The 17,591-nt window shown below is 37.5% G+C and overlaps 1 protein-coding gene across 1 annotated transcript; it reads left to right on the top strand.

The window, feature by feature from the left end:
- Positions 1-1,420: 1,420 nt before the first annotated feature.
- Positions 1,421-17,591, top strand: YIPF5. The gene is made up of 9 exons (XM_051213581.1): positions 1,421-1,593; positions 4,222-4,247; positions 4,296-4,375; positions 8,638-8,783; positions 11,215-11,249; positions 11,726-11,836; positions 11,944-12,125; positions 15,340-15,909; positions 17,005-17,591. The coding sequence occupies exons 3-8, from the start codon at positions 4,302-4,304 to the stop codon at positions 15,500-15,502; spliced, it is 711 nt and encodes a 236-aa protein (XP_051069570.1). The 5' UTR covers positions 1,421-1,593; positions 4,222-4,247; positions 4,296-4,301; the 3' UTR covers positions 15,503-15,909; positions 17,005-17,591.

Genomic DNA, 17,591 nt, shown 5'->3' with positions numbered 1-17,591 from the left:
GTTTACAATATGCTTCGACTCTGTGGTTAAAAATGTCTGGGGATAATCTAAAACTGGAAAAGGTCAACCAAACAAATAAATTAGTATTTTCGTCTATTTACCACCATCTGCGCGCGTCAGCAAGTGGATTAAGGTGTTGTAGCAGGTCCATACCAATGATTGGCATAGAAACGTCCACAACAACCAAAATCCAGCGAATGAGTTTTAGTAAACTCACGTTAAGATACAGGTGCCGCTTACCAAATGTGATGATCGGTTTCTCGGTTGCCGCCTGTAAGTTGGAGACTGCTTCATGCTGTTGGTCGTTAGAATTTGCTAGAAGAACGCTGACTTTGAGCCAGGGACGACACGGTAGCGACGTTTTGTCACCACACCAGTGATAAATAATAGACGACTAAGTTCACCGGCTGCGATTGTCGTCAACACGCGCCGGCCGATAATTTTTTCGTGTCTGTCGGTTTGAACCTCGGGAAGTTGAAGGGTTTTCCGAAGTTTCTAGATACCAGCATCAATCAAATTTATCTGTCTCTCATAATGCAGAGACATCGTTTTCGTGACGAGATTTTCAAGGAGTTTTGGATTGTCTGTGGTCATGACGAATGTTAAGGTAACATTTCAGATTATGATATAGGTTTGTGACATCGTTTCGTGTCGTTTGAGGCTTTTCTTTGACTGAACAGACCTCGACATTAGAGGTTCTGGTGAATTCAGTTGGCAGATGCGGCCAGCTCATCTTATGCGTTGTTTTGAAATAAGACAAGCATCGTCTGCACCTGTTGAGGAAGCTTAGACAGGAAAAGTCGTCTGAACGAGCCCTCAACAAAGGTCCGGTGACCAAGGAGGAGGACATGAAAACTATCACAGGGTGAAAAAATGAAAGCTAAAAATGATATATAATCTTCCAATAAGAGACAAACTCACAGTTTACGAATCGGTATACCAGATCACATCGGGCTCACCACTAAAGACGTCTTAACCAGTAACTCCTTTATAATCGAAGTATGCCACCTCAATCAAATCATGAGTCAGGAGTGAAGGCGTTAGAAGATATATTTAGAACGCTATAGGTATGTTTAAGATGGCTAGTAGTTGAAAGGGATGCGTAGCACGACGTACCTACTAGTGATCTGATGCGGATGAATAACTAAGCGTCTTCAGCTAGGTGAGTCCATTAAAAGTAATGCAGTCAGCACCAAATGTTGGAAACCTACAGAACTATTGATTTGGGGGATTTATTTACCACTACAGTAAAATGGACTGTAGTCACAATTTTTATTCATTAAGAGTGATTAAATCTTGGAATTCGCTCCCGGATGAGCTGGTTCAAAAAAGTTCCCAAGAGTTCTCTATGAGGAAACTTGACATATTTTTAAGGACTATGGATAGTATCTCGCTATAGTTTACTAACGTTCTTTTCCTTTTATCGATAAATATACCCAAGTCCATAACTGAAAACACCAGTGAACCAGTGAATTAGATACGGAAGCCCGTTAAGCGAAAGCTTCCTCTATTCCATCCACATCTATTTGGACCGTCTAGACCTTGAGGTTTGCGCGGTATTGGTAACAGCTGTTGTCACGTATTGGTTTCAAGGTAAGTTCGTATTCATACTTCTAGACCTTTTGTATTCAATTAGAATCGACTCAATAACTAACACTGTACTTCTTAATAGAAACATGTGTTTTTTCCGGTTTATTTATTTTGTCGAGTTAAGAAGCAGCAGAATTTTCCTAACACAGTTAACTGTGTTAGAAATAATAAATGTTAGTGTCTGGTTTACTAAATCCTCATTTATTGAAGCATATCAATACTTACTTGATCCGTGTTGCACTGAAAATATAGAAAGTCATTCGAGCTGCTTGTTTTCCACCATGACCCATGTACTATTTTTATTGTTTTGGGACTGGGAGTTAATCAGCTTACGACCTATGTTATTCCTTTTCTAGTAAGCTTCTGAGAGTGTCTAGTTTTCTCTTGAATGAGTCAATCGAAGGTGCGAACACAACTTCTCTGGGTAACAGGTCCCAAGAATTGATGATTCAGTGTGAACACCTATATGCCACGGGTATTTTGTTCATCCTTGGCCTTTCTACTCTCCTGCTATGTCCTATGAGATGTTCCGATCTAATGAGAAGTAAAAGAGAGGGTTTATCTGGTTCAAAGTCATTTCCTAGTATTCTATACATCGAAATCAGATCACCTCTTTATCTGCAATAGTAAAGTGTGAAGAGGTTTAGCTTTTCAAGCCACTCTTTGTATGGTAAACCCCGGAGTTCTGGAATTGCACGAGTAGCTGCCCTCTGTACTTTTTTCAGGATACCCGAGTCACCTCTTGAACAGGAGCTTGTAGCCTAAATGCAGTTTTCAATCCTAGTTCTCACTGAGGTTATGTATACTGCAGTGAACATGGTATTATCTAATTTGGTGAATATCCGTCTTAAAGCCCATAGGGTTCTAAACCCCTTAGCTGCAACCTCCTGTTAGTGGGCCGTGGTCTTAATATTATAACTCACTGTCACACCAAGATCCTTGTGAGACCGGGCCACGAGTACAGACACTTCTCGTATGCTTTACCTATTTACCTTTGTATCCCCAAAGTGCATGTAGGCACACTTTGCCACGTTGACAGGCATCACCTACTCTTTAGACCAGCTAGTCTCAATATTTAAGTCCATCTGAAGTGCTCATGCATCTGCGTCTCCTGATATTTCTCGCCGGATTTTTACGTCATTAGAGTATAGTAACATTAGTGAGTTAACTATACTTAGATCATTTACGTACAATACAAAAAAATAAAGGACCTAGGACAGAACCTCGTGGTAATCCCCAAAGTACTGGTCTCCAGGTGGAGCACTTTGATTTTACTTTTACTTTCTGTCCACGACCTACCAGGAAGTCCTTAAGCCATTTTAGGAGAGGCCCGGCAATGCCTAGATTTTACGGCTTAAATAACAGCCTATTTGTTGGCACTTTGTAGATTGCTTTGCTGAAGTCTATGTAGGCCACTTCCACTGATTTTCCATTGTCTAGAGCATTTATCCATTTCTCCCTTGCTATAAGGAGGTTTTTGTGCAAGATAAGCCTTTTCTGAAACCATGTTGTTCAATGCTTAACAAGTTATTGGTTTCCACGAATGTCATTATGGTCGTTTTGACTATTCTTTCTAGTATTTTAACTGCGACACTGATGAGGCCGACAGATCTGTATTTCGATAGTTGTCTTGGTCCTGTTTTATGTATTGGAGTGACGATTACGTCCTTCCAGTTCATACGTAACACACCTTGGTCAAGTAATCTATTCAATATCACAGTCAGTGGGGCTGTAATATATTTTGCGATTTGTCTTAGGATTTCGGAGTGTAGTTCGTCCGGTCCTGTTGAATTTTCCATGTCTAAGCTGCTAAGAGCCTTAAGTACATCGAAGTCCACGGTGAGCAGGTGGTTTGTTGACTCTGTATTTTGGTCTGGTTCTTTGTCTAGAAGAGGTTCCTGAGTGAAAACTGCCCCAAAATAGTCAACCATAGCCTCTGCTTTTTCCTAATCTTCCTCTATCATTTCAGACCCTCTCCGTCCCTTAATTAGGTTGAGAATCTAATGTTGCATCCTTGTTCTGTAATTTATGTACGAGAATAGTCTTTTACGCTGCCTGATTGCAGATTGTGCCAATTGCATTTCGTATTTTCTCTGAGCTTCTCGGATTTTAATTATACACTTATTTCGTATCGACCTGTCGAGTTCTATAGTACTTTCTGTGTCAAGGCTGATGACAACGTTCTAACATTTCTTCTTTTGTCTTATTAAACGTCGAATATCCCGGCCTATCCTAACAACAAAAAGACCTTAAAAACTCTAGATACAAACAATACTAAAAGATATACTCAGCAAGGAAAAATATACCAGTGCCTTATTTTTTGTGTCTGTACTCAAAAAGTACAGATGATAAACTCTAGAAAAAAAGCGATACTCTTGGAAATTACTTTAACTGAAATAAATTCAATTAAAGCAAAAACAGTGGTCTTGGTGCGTAAAGGATCAATACTACAAAATTTACTCAAACGGAAAGTATCACTGTCCCTTTTAAGTAGCGCGCTAGATAATCTCTGCACACTTTACAACTCAAAAAGGTAAATAGGATTGGTCATATTAAATTCATAGTAAGTAACTAAGTATTTGTAAATCTCATCATATCACTACTTAAATGTTTTTGTTATACCTTCCCCAGACGAAATAAAATTCCTCAGAAAACTGGTAAGTAGCAGCGCTTATCAAAAAACAAGCTCGATCTATAAACTTTAGCACATCATGAATTACGATGGTTATACTAATATTTACCACCCCAGTTCTCAGCAACCGGGATACTACAACCCGTCCGAAATGTAAGTCAAAAACGTTCATTCCTATTATTTTTGGTCAGGAAATTATTGGTATATACTCAATGTTTGCTAAACGATCTGACAGACGGATGAACGAACCATATACAACAGTATCGCACCTATCAAAATTACTGCAATTCGTGCTCTTAAGCCTGTTACTCTTCGTGCTGTATTGACCGCCGACCAGGGATCTCCAAATAAGTCTGTGCTCCGCTCTTTTCCAGATGTCACCGTGTGGCACTCCCGGTCTTAATGCCTGCCTCCGATTCTCGGTATCGTATGTCCCTTGGTTTGCCTCCTTGTTTTTCACATTGGGGATTCCACGTTAAGTTTTACCTTGTGGTTCAGTTTGGTAGTTTCTGTCGTTAACTCTGTCCACCTTATTTGTCTTTTCCTAATTTCCCTCTCAGATGGTGCTTAGTTTATTCTCTACCGCATTGAGTTATTGTTGGTTGTCTCTGGTTAGTGGATCAGGGTATAACGTCTACAGGTTTTTGAATACCTGCACTCTTTTGGTAACGACCAATCCAATTCTCAGTTCCGTACAATAGGACTGTCTTAACATTAGTGTTAATAACTCTGACCTTATTTTTGGTTGACTGTTCTTCTTAATGTCGGATATTTCTTAGTTGTGAGAATGCTGTCTTCCTTTGCTGATCTATGCATTGATATCCACATCAGATTCTCCTTGTTTATCTATGATGTACCCCAGGTACGTAAAATCTTTTACCTCTTCCAGGGCTTCGCTATCAAGTGCGCTTTGGTTGATGTCGACTTTGTGATACTTCAGGATTTTACTTTTTCTTATTTGAATAGGAGGGCCAAATCATATAGCTTCATCTAAGTTACCCACAGTATTCCGTGATTTTTCTGAGCTGTAGAAGCTTTCTTAATCCAACCGGCAGTTAGCAAAAAGGGAGAAGTTGGGCGTAGGCACCATTGTCTTCCACCGTGTGGCGCGTATGTATCTGGTGCCCCCTTGTACCAATATTTATGTGTTCAGACCAATAATAATAAATATAAATAGTCATCACTTCTAATTCACCTGTGAGCTGGCCTCGATGCACGACTTTGCAACCCGGTTCCTCTTAGGAGTTAATTATGGTAGTGTTGATCTTTTCAGGTACTCCAAAGTATGGAAGATTATACGGTATTTTTTCTACCCACTCTTTCAAGTGCTTTTTTACAATCAAGGAATTCGATGTATGTCTATGAGTTCTGTTTAAATGATTGTTCCACAATAATCCTCAGTGTCGCGATTTGTTCAGTATATGATCGATCTTTATGAAATTCATTTTGTTGGCCTCAAGGTTATGGATCTACTAAACCTTTCATTGACTTCAGCAACATTGTTGAAAAGTGTGCCTGGCACTGACAATAGTACGATCCCTTTGTAATTCTCACATGATCTTTATTCGGTATCTTAATTTGGTACTCCTCTTTCCAGTTTATTAGTACCTGTTTTTCCTCACAGATCTTTCGGAATGGAACTTGGAACATTTAAATCCCCTCAAGGTCTGATTATAGTGCTTCAGTTGGTATGTTGTCTTGTTCTACTGTTTGCCATTTCTGATTTATCTGATTGGATTGTTAGTTTCTACTATTGTTGGTGAGATATCATCTCTAGAGATAATTGTGTGTGCTACTTCGATGTAAGTTGGGTTCAGCTATGCTTGTCTGTTCAAAAACTTTTCAGATCGATTTACTCACCCGTTTCGCTTTTCTTGATCTTCAGTGATTGGTTTTCCTTCTTTGTTCCTGACTGATCGCTTATGTCACTGCCCTTCACAGCTGCCTCAAAAGTCATGTAGTCATTAACAAAGTAGGCAAACCAAAGGATGAATAAATTCTGGTGAGATAGTTCAAAGGTTAAAACTCAAATGTTTTAGATTTCTTTGCACATCTGCTTCGCTAGATAGCTCTGCTTTCATTGGATTTGGAGCATAATACAGTTTACTTGAAGTCGCTGTAGTATTAAGTTGACTAGAAAGTGTGATAGTTCTCCACGTGGTGTTTCAATTATTCTTGACAGTTGTTGGTGAACGTACTGTCACCTGCAATTTTTGTTTTATTGATATCACGATTTATCTGCTAGTTAGTAGTGTGTTCTGGTTATCAGGTTTTGTAAAATGCTTGCTTCAGTTATTGTAACGTATTGATGAGCTTTCAGTTCAACAGAATAAATGTGCAGTTATCTTAAAGCTTAAAGGAGCTAACGAAATTCTAAAAGTAAATACAAGAGTTGTAGAATCGGTTATATGATCAGTTGTAGTAAAGATCAGGTACAAAAAATATGGTATAGAGAGATTTCAGGGGTCAGGTTTTTAAGGAAGATAGAGAACAATGGACTCAAAGTCCCTAAATATTGGTTACAATAATCATTCGCTTATTAACCTTGACTGTTTTTATATGAGCGTGTGTATTGTTTACTCTATTCATCACATGTCGGTGTCTTATTTTTGATCTGACTCCAATTTGAATAAACTTAATTGATATGCTATGAACACAAACCTTCCATTTAACTTCGTATATGTGTGACGGCTATAATGGGAAGTCAAATACCGGTTGCGTTGGATAAATGTATTTCAGGCACTCGTTTATCCAGACACATTCAGAATGAAAAGCAGGGGAGTGAAGAAAAGCGAAAAGATGAGGTGAGGTAGAGAAGACGAATGATCCAACTTGTTTTGATAAAGCGTGACTCAATTTTTATACTGAAATAGAAACAGGCTACTGACATATGATGGATAGGGTAAGCAACATACATACGCTCATATAAAAACAGTCAAGGTTAATAAGCGAATAATTGATACGGTCGAAGTGTGACTTAAGAAGAATGAACAAGTTCTGTCCGGAAGCTAGAACAGTCCATGTGAGCTTGATATAGTAATAGGCACTACGAACCCACCTAGAGCAGTTGGGGAACCCTGATTCTAAACCTATGGTGCACATGGGTTCCAGAATCACTAGAAAACAAATAGCGTATAGACCTATTCGTGATCACCGGTTACAATGCGACCTCAATTCTTAACATTGCCCCATTGGCTTGCGGATTAAACATTTGGGTCAAAGGCTTAGGAAGTAACCCCCTAAGAAAACATCCACTTCGGTTTGAGTGCCCAGACAGGATCTCAGCCCTCACACAAGTTCAGTGATTTTTGTGTTGTTTATACACTTTGGTGCTCCTCTGTACCAGTGTTTGTGTTTAAAAAATAATAAACTCGGGATCGCTTACTCGGTGGTCTCATAATACATGAACGATACTTAGAAGATATGTATGATCAAATACTAGTAACCTAAAAATATTCTGTATTCTGAGTACCCATGTTCCACACAGGTAGGGTAAAGCAAACTTCTGCGCAGTAAACTCGTTCATTGGTTGGGGGACGGATATCTCCTCTACGCCACAAGTAACGCAAGTTGCCAGAGGTCATTCGGGCCTACTGAATTTGTGCCGCTGACGAAGCCACTTCTGAAGCAGCACTTTGCATCTCATAGATCCTTGTATTTTAGCTTTAGTTGGTCAGAAGACTGCATTTTGTCATGGTTTTCTTCTTAGTTGACTACATCACCTGCGTATTCTAAGTCAACAAGTGAATATCCCGATAGGAGATTAATCCATGGAAAGTCAGACAATAATGGATGTATATGACAAAATCAAATAAAGATTGAGTAAGTCGACAGCCCTGAAAAGCACTACTCGAGGTTGAAAATTCTAATGACACTTCTCCATAAGCTCTGATTTGAGCAGTAGTATCCTAGTAGAAAGTCTGTATAAGGTCGGCGTAATTCTTTGGTACGGCTTTCAATAACGGACACTGCCAAAAAGTCTGTCGATCTAAGGGATCAAACTCTGCCCTAAGATCAAGAAATGCAACTATAGTTGGGAGGTGGTAGGTATGTAATCATTCCGGAATTTGGTGATATACCAGCTGAAATTATGGAGATGAGACGATTGAACTTGAGCATTTCTGTTATTACAAACTAACTGTTAGCATATAAAGAGTTCTGCTAAATATGATGCCTTCTGCAATCTACTGTAAAGATATGATTGGATAAAATGTACCCATTAGTTTCATTCACTGTATCGCTTTTTATAATTGCATATTTAGTTGGGAATGGGTACATGTCACTTATATTGTTAACTGGTTTCCATTTCCTTAAACCATACAATCTACTTTATCTGGTGAATTCGTTTGTCTTCTCTGTTATATCTATAGTACTTAACTGTGCAGTAACGCTGTTCGTTTTTCATGGTTCCCTAGGCAATTCAGTCAATTTTCATATGAAAATGCAAATTCAATACCATCCCAACCTATCAATCTTCCCTTCTCACAAGTACAATATTCCTCTGCTGCGATGTATGAAGGAAAAGAAGAGGATTACGAAAATGAACCACCTCTGTTGGAAGGTAAGAATGAAATGCATTTTAAATATTTTTCAAAGAACTAGCTCTTTCACTGTACCATAACTTTTAACAGCACTATTATTTGCATATATGATGCAAACGTGGGTTTTGCGCATACGTTATGGATATGTACATTCCCATACACTGTAATAATGTATTTAAAGCAATTAGTCCCTTTTATAAATTTCGATAGAACAATGAGAAGACGGAGTTGATCTGAAAAATGTGATGTATTTGCGCTATACATTTCGAACAATCTGGTCACACATATACTTGTCAAGGCATTTTTATATGAAAATTAATAAAGGTCAAACAAACAAATAAAAGTACAACTAAAATAACTAAGGGGGGGGAGAAAGAATAAGAAATTGTCGCGTTATCCTAGGCCATAGAATGACTTAAGGATTACCAAGGTAAATTCAAGGTTACGACAAATTGTTTTTGTACACATAAGGGGGGTTTAAATTTACGAATAGCTAAGGCTTCAATAAACTTAAGAATTCGACCTTGACAATTTCTATACAACATTCTAAATGCTGTATTAATGTTAATTTTGTGCCCCGTCTCAATTATGTGTTTTGCTATTGATGAACTTGGTTTTCTACCTCCTATATTTGTAAGGCATAACTGTTGAAATTCACTCTTGTTTAGTTTCAGAAGTTTTAAAGTTGTCAAAGTGAATGGTTGTCGCTTGTAACGCGAACACATCAAGGAGTACTGTTAAAACCCAGTAACAATAACTATTAATGAAACTAGGTATCATTACCAGGGTTTGATTTGATAATTTCGAATAAATTGAGCATTGGGTTGATTGTTATAAATAAAAACAATATATTTGTAATATCCCAATGAGTAGAAAATTAGATTTTCTGACGTTTCGTGACTTAGTGTAAGTCACTTCTTCAGAGAATAAACAACCAAATTAAAATTAATCCAAGTTTAAATAGTACAACTTGGATTAATTTTAATTTGGTTGTTTATTCTCTGAAGAAGTGACTTACACTAAGTCACGAAACGTCAGAAAATCTAATTTTCTACTCATTGGGATATTAAAAATATATTATTTTTATTTATATTAATGAAACTGTTCATTACCGAATTTACCACAAACATTAACAAGAATGCATAGTTATTCAGCAAAATAACGTGTCTGTAAACTAGTTTTTCACTTAATCGTTGGAAAATAAAGAAGTATTGTTAAGTGCAGTCAATTTAAAAAGTTATACCTAATTTTCAAAGTATTACACTTTATGTAACGCAGACAATATCGTGTAACTTTGTATCTGTTACCTTCAATGGATTCTCATAAAAGAAAGTTGAGAATGTTTTAACAAAAGATAAATAGTAAAATTAAAATTGATCCGTGCTCATAATTTACTCAGCAATGTTTACTGTAGACCACATGGAACGTTAATTTATCACAACTTTACTTAAGTAGTAGGCTGGAATTAACTAACGATTTGTGTATTTAGGGACAAACAGTTGGCAGAAAATAAACCGAATAGAGTTTAAACAGATAAGATTAACTAATGCTTTTTGAAAAGACATCTACGTTACATCATCAGGTCTTGTTGCACTCATCATATCATCAGACCTCTTAGCCGAATTCAAATGGTTCATAGTTTTGAGTAATTAAATGTATTTAATAATTAGTCAAATCTTTTCATAACCACACCAACATGTCTAACTTTTTAATCATCTAGTCATTTTGTGCTGTTATGTAAGACTCAATTCAGCTAGTAATTTAACTTGATAATACAATCTTATACTTCACTACTGCTGACAACCTAATTCACAGATAAATTTTGAAACAGATCAATTTGTTTTAGAAACATTTCTTATGATTACTAGGTTCTTTTACATACTGATTCATCATAGTTTATACATTTTATTATGAACTAGTTCCATTTTATGTTTACTGATATATGTTTGTTCAAATGTTTACTTAATAAATAAAGTATACAACCATGTATTCGGATTTCTCGACATAACACTACAACATTAGACTGTGTATGTAAGATTTTGTCTCTACCAAAATAAGCATTCAGTCTGATGTCTTCTTGTTTTGCTTAATTTACAAGTTACTTTACAGAACAAATTTCCTCATTATTATAGATGTCATGTTTGGAGTTGCTAATTAGTTAAATCACTGAATCACAGCTTTGTCTTGTTATTAAGTGAGAATCCAAGAATTGCTTGTGAAATGATTTTTCACATATTTGATTTTCTTCATTAATTCCAATGAAGTATTTGTATGTATTTAAATATTATAAACATTAGCGTTTTGAAATGGATTTTTATTATGTCAATCAAACACAACTAACACATACAATTATGTCTGATTATATCATAGATCAATCGTTCCTATAATGAAATACTAAATTGTATTACCGTATGATAACTACTTAAAATTACATATTTTCTTGTGTTGCAGAACTTGGTATCAACTTTAGTCACATTGTACAAAAGGTAAGTAGTTTTTTTCAATATTTATATAAGAAATAGTTAATTATTTATCGTCAATTGTGGGTTTGTTGATTTCAGTTTAGTGCAGTTTTATTTATTAACACTTAATACATAGTAGTTGCTGACGTAATTTTATTATGATTAAAAACTACATTCACCATTGGTAACATGAATCTATCCAGTCGTTCACTATTTTGTCATCATGCAAATGAACCATTTTCAGTTAGTGAAAGTATCAATAAAAAAGAGTACAAGAGAAAAATATTATTTTTGTCATTTGATTTCTTTGTGAAATATGAGACGAAATGTCCAAAATGAACTGTATGAAAAGTTACTTTTTCTTCACTTCCACTATCGCGCAAACCAAATGACAATATATCAAAAATATCTATGTAGTTGGCAAAAAAACTGATATTTAGATGCGTTGAAGATTATATATTATGTAGTACAATGTCACACACCACATTTTTGTTTTTCAGACATCATCTGTCCTCCTTCCTTTTAAAGAAAGTTCTCAAGAAGTGCTTGACGATACAGATTTAGCCGGACCTTTGGTTTTCTGCCTGCTATTTGGTTGTACCTTAATGTTTGTGAGTTTTAATATACAAATGTAAACCGTTGGTGTTTTATGATTACCTTATTGCAGTTGTTTTGGTAATCGTATACTTATTTCTTTTTTTATCATTTTACTACGTAGGCTGGAAAAATTCACTTCAATTATATCTATGGATTAGGTGTATTTGGTTGCTTGGGTATTTACCTCCTGTTATCAGTTATGACACCTAGGGGAGTTACACCAACTTGTGTCATTTCAACATTAGGATATTGCCTACTTCCTATGTGTCTTTTATCTTCATTTGGGATTGTATTTTCTCTTAAGTAAGTTTACTTTTTTAACATAGATACATTGTACATTAATAAGTGATCATAACTCGAAAACGTAGTCTTATAATAACATGCAGTAGATTATGCCTTATTAGCATCTACATTTAACAAAACTTTCTTGCTAATTTACAGTAATTTCATAGGCGTTGCGCCATGAGGAACCTTAATTGTTCATTTTTGCAGATTTTGCTTCCAGTTTTCTCTCTCACTGAACCTAAAACGTACAGTATCAAGAAAAAAAGAACACCTAGTAATCGGCATGCGCTGCCTAGTTTTTCTTTGTCGAATTCACCTTTGAACGAATTTATCGTTTGCATGGAATAATTCTGCCGGATTCTACTTGTTTTCTACCATGTTTTCCGCAGTCAAAGACAGTGAGCAGAAGGGCTAATGTGGATATATAATGTACTGCCTAACCACTTCTACCCGCGTTTATCAATCACATTTCTCTGCCTACCACTCATAGTAGCAGGCTTGCCAATACCTTTACACTTTATGTTGTTGGTGGTAGCATACAATTTTCATTTTTATTTATTTTATTTGAACATATAGATATTGGTACAAGGAGGCACCAAATACATATTCGCCACACAAATCTCATTTGATTTCTGTGAGAGCTGTGATACTGCCCGGGTGCCCAAACCGAAGCAGGTGATTGTCTTAGGGGGCCCAACCCCAAGCCTTCGACCTGAAGGTCTGATCCACAGGGCAATAGAGCATCGTAAGGAGATGTAGTCCCATGGTAGCCGGTGACAGACGATTGGTTCATACACCATTTGTTCCCGCAAGATATTGGAGCCCATGCGCACCATTGGTTCGGGATCCGGTTGAAGCGCCGGACATTCGCTTTTCATCCTCTCGTTTTCGTAAACAACAGTAATGCCACGAGAAGGCAGTGAGTAGGACTTCCTTGGCAGAGGCTGTATACGCACGACCGTGTGAGAGCATTTCGAGAGGGACGGCGGGTTCACCCCACTCTCGGCCGTATCATGGTAATTGGGTAGAGTGAGGGCAAACAACCACCTTTCTCCATTGTTCCATTCGAACAGTGGGGTTAGGCGGGGTTGCCCAATCTCACCATTCCCCTTCAACTTTGCCATCGACGACATCCTAGAAACAGCTCTGATGGATGTAAGTAATGGTGGTGTGGATCTGTTGCCTGGAGAAAGACTTCTCGACCTTGAGTATGCGGATGATATTGTCTTACTGTGCGATAATGCCCAAGACATGCAATTCGCGCTTAATCAGTTGGCAATCAGTGTCCGTAGGTACGGTATTTGCTTTGCACCTTCAAAGTGCAAAGTATTTCTACAAGACTGGTAGGATTCTAACCCTGTACTCACCCTGGATGGTGAGCAGATAGAAGTAGTCGAGAAGTTCGTGTATCTGGGTAGCTGCATAAGTGCTGGTGGTGGCGTGAGTGATGAGATCAATGCACGTATAGTGAAAGCCAGAGCGGCTTATACCAATCTGGGCCATCTTTGGCGCCTTCGTGATGTTAGTCTGGCTGTAAAAGGTCGGATCTACAACGCGTCGGTGAGAGCAGTTCTGCTCTACGCTTGTGAAACCTGGCCTCTCCGAGTTGAGGATGTTAGATGACTCTCTGTGTTTGATCATCATTGTCTCCGAAAAATTGCTGACATCCAGTGGCAACACCATGTCAGTAATGCAGAGGTTCGGCATCGTGTATTCGGGCGCAGAGACGATAATCCAATCGGTGTCACCATCTTGAAACACCGACTTCGGTGGCTTGGACATGTTCTACGAATGTCGTCCCAGAGAATTCCACGTCGTGCATTATTTGCCGACTCTGGGACTGGTTGGAAAAAGCGGAGAGGTGATCAGTGTATGACATGGTGTCGTGGTATGAAAGAAAGCTGCAAAAGACTGGCTTGTGTTGGTCCTTCACGACTCCCTGGCTGGGGTCCGACAGATGGTGCGACACAGTGGCTAGAGACGTTATCAGATATGGCTCAGAATAGAAGCCAGTGGCGATCCTGCAGTAACCTTCTTTTACTTTCTTCATAAAAAGTGGTTGTTTCTTCCTTAACTGAAAGATTTCTTCTGATTGTACCTTTCCGTTCCCCCATTATTACTATTATTATTATTGCACTACCTTACACCAATCAGTTCGTTATTGTTCCTCTTTTCTTTCACGCCGCTTACCTTTTTTTCCTTGTCTTTAAATTCTCATTGTTTTGTGTGGTGCATCTATATTTGGTGCCCTCTTGTACCAATATTTATGTGTTCAAATAAATAAATAAATATGTTGTTGGGGACATCATCATCATATGGAGGATTTACATACATTCCCTGTCCACAACAAAAACACATCATATTCGTCTTCTCTTATATATTTATGTAATACCTAAAATGTCTGATTTACAATTGGTTGATCAATGAATGTCATGTATGTCTAGTCCTTTTTAGTGCTGATTGAATCATACAGTGTGGTCACTAGTCTAAGTGGCTCGACATTGCGCGCAGCATATTGGGAAGTAAGGTGGTGATTGGGAGTAGTCGACAGGAAACCATATATCTAGGTTTCATACCATTTGGCACCTCAGCATAATGTAAACAATATCAAGTCACTTCGACAAGTGATCACACTGCAACTGGATCGACAGAGTTCAGTTAATACTAAGGACTTTGCGATTGGTTACTACTCAGTGATCAATCAGTTGTAAATACATCTGAGTCCTACAGATCAGTTGCGCCCCGGATAGCTTAGTGATAACACCAACTGTAAAGCTGGGTGACACGGAATCAAGTCTGCCAGGGAGCATCTGTTCCAAAAAGATTACACCTTGTTGGTAAGTGTCAAATAGCACGAAACAGGTTTTGGGTTTCCTGTCGACTACCTCCAGTCACCCCCTTACAGTTCAAATTATATACGTCAGTGGTAAGGTTATTCACCGTAGTTTCTTCTGGATTATTATGCACCTACTCGTTACATGGGCTCTTATTCACCTTCATGTGAATTGACATTGGAGTTAATAGGTATTTGTAAATTTGTCACAATCCCGTCAATCAATTGTTTTTGGTTACCACATCCATTCTTGTTGTTTCTGAGTTCAAAAATATTAGATATACAATTTAGATTTTAATAACGGTAACCTCCCTTTTTCGAATTTACCTGTACATAATTTTTTTCTATATTTTGTCATACATAAAATGATGTACAACTCTCATTTAACTTTTATCCCAGAAGTGTACTAGGTGTCGTGTTGACAGCGACTGTCGTTTCGTGGTGCACAATTGCTTCCAGTAAATTGTTTGTTCGTAGTTTGGATATGCAACACCAACGCATTCTTGTGGCGTATCCATGCGCCTTAGTGTATTGTGTATTTGCACTCCTAGTTGTGTTTTGATTCGCTTTCTGTTATTTAAATTATTGGATACATAGCTGTCAGATTTACTGATGGATAAACTTATGATGACCTGTAATATTTATCATGCGAAAAAGATACATTTTTTTCTATTAAAACATTCATTAAAAATGGAATTATGTTTGTTTATGAAACACTGTTAGAAATATACTGGGTTTCACTTGGAATTATGTGCCAGTATTAATAAACTGATATTGTTTTTATTTCAGGTTGGAGAAATTTAGAATGATATGCTCTTTACCGCAGTCACCAGAAAAAGTAATCGCTCTTAATCGACTTGAAATGACAGAGAGTGGGAGAGCTTATTTTCTTTCCCGAAATATTCGCACACGACTGTGAATTTATAGCTTCTCTTTAGGATGCCCTACTCCCCCATGCTAACGTAGCAGGTGCATTTTCGCAATAGTCTTATATTATGCGGATTATTGTAACTATTCTCGATGTACAGTCAAGTGTTATCATTACTGTCTATCGATTTGATATAATCTTTTACTCAATAAATATAAGCTCCACATGGATGACAGTTCAGCTTACATTTCTAAAAGCCTGCTTGAATAGCAACTTTTGATTTCGATCATAAGGTTTTATACTTGGCGCAACTATCCTATGCCAAATAATTAGTTGGTATTTTTAAAAACTTTATCTAACACCGGGACTTGTTGGAGACTGAAAACCACCTGACAGTTGATTTCTAAACCCTGAGCTGCCCACCAATGCACACCCTTAAGCCTATTCATGATAGAGCGCAGAATCTTGGTGACCACGAAATACCACGCCACCTTCAATTTGGTGTTATAGTATGAATTACATGAAGGTTAATACTCATCCATGCACAGCATTTCCCCAAAACAATGCACGTGTACAACTGGGAATTCAACTTCCTGCGCTGAACTTGATGATAACGATTATAAAGCAGAGCATCGCGGATAACCTAGTGTGTGGCGTAAATAACAAGAGGTACTGAAGAAACGAGGGTGACTGGTGATAGGCGAGAGGGAGACCGTATGGTCGAAATTATTTTGAAAAGTGACCCATTCTGTGTAAATCACGGAAACACCTGAAATAAAACAAAGCAGTGATGAGTGACTACAATGTCCAAGGAAAATTAGCGATCGTTTCGTTGTAGAGCTATAGTACGATGCACAGAAGATAAAATAAAATGTATTCATGGAAGAAAATATCCACTTATTTCTCCCACATAGAAGACGTGGGAATACTGTTTGCCCAGAGAAAATACATCACTACATGCTAGTTCGGTTTATGTAAAGCTTTGCTCTTGCACCTTACCAAAAGCACATTATTTACCTTACAACGGCATTTGCTCCTGGTCGTTACACTACCCAACTAATCTTAATACTTAGTTTGACAGCGTCATTCGTAGCTGTAGTTCAAGTGCGCGACAAAACTAAGCCGTTCTCACGATAAGTCTTTATTGTATTTAATATCCCAAAAACCAATACGGTGTTAAATTACTCTTTTAATAGGTATACGTAATTTTAGTTGTGTAGTGGATGCTACTCTCAAGGATGTTTGCGAATAAGGTGTATCGGAACGTAGCGTCGAATTCACAACCGTCAGGCAGTGAAGAGTTTCGGTGCATCGAAAGTATGACGTTTTGAAGGTTAGTCGAGAGGACAGTTCAGATTGCAGAACACACTGGAAGGTGCAAATGGACGATTGAATGCTATCTATACACACCATGTAATTGCTTCGTAACTTTCGCAATAAATATACATTTCTCCTGTTTATTGTCCTGTTCTATAGTTGATCCATAAGATGGTACTAACTCTATTAGGTTAAGCTATTGATTAATAACATTGAAGTAACCACTTTAGGTAACAAAATTTCAACAATTGACGATAAATGAATGTTTATTGTAAATCAACATATTTGGTATTGATGAAATAACAGTTCATGGTGGTGGTTTTGTAGGTGACTAATAAAAAAGGTGCACGGGAGAAAAGATGTACCTCAAGATGAGAATATATTGCTGGTTGTTTTAATGAGATTAGAAATGTTACATAGGTTTCATGATTCGTCCCAAAGGGAAATGAGTTTTTAAAAAGTGTTT

This window comes from Schistosoma haematobium, chromosome 3 (genome assembly GCF_000699445.3).
Source record: "Schistosoma haematobium chromosome 3, whole genome shotgun sequence".
In the NCBI taxonomy this organism is placed as follows: Eukaryota; Metazoa; Platyhelminthes; class Trematoda; order Strigeidida; family Schistosomatidae; genus Schistosoma; species Schistosoma haematobium.
Note: the sequence above shows the minus strand (reverse complement) of the source record. Positions and strands in the feature narration are given on the sequence as shown.

Excerpts from the sequence above, each read along its gene's own strand:
- YIPF5 (XM_051213581.1), top strand. The coding sequence starts at position 4,302 with ATGAATTACGATGGTTATACTAATATTTACCACCCCAGTTCTCAGCAA. Across the intron at positions 8,784-11,214 it reads TGAACCACCTCTGTTGGAAG|AACTTGGTATCAACTTTAGT; the intron begins GTAAGAATGAAA and ends CTTGTGTTGCAG. Across the intron at positions 11,837-11,943 it reads TTGGTTGTACCTTAATGTTT|GCTGGAAAAATTCACTTCAA; the intron begins GTGAGTTTTAAT and ends TTTACTACGTAG.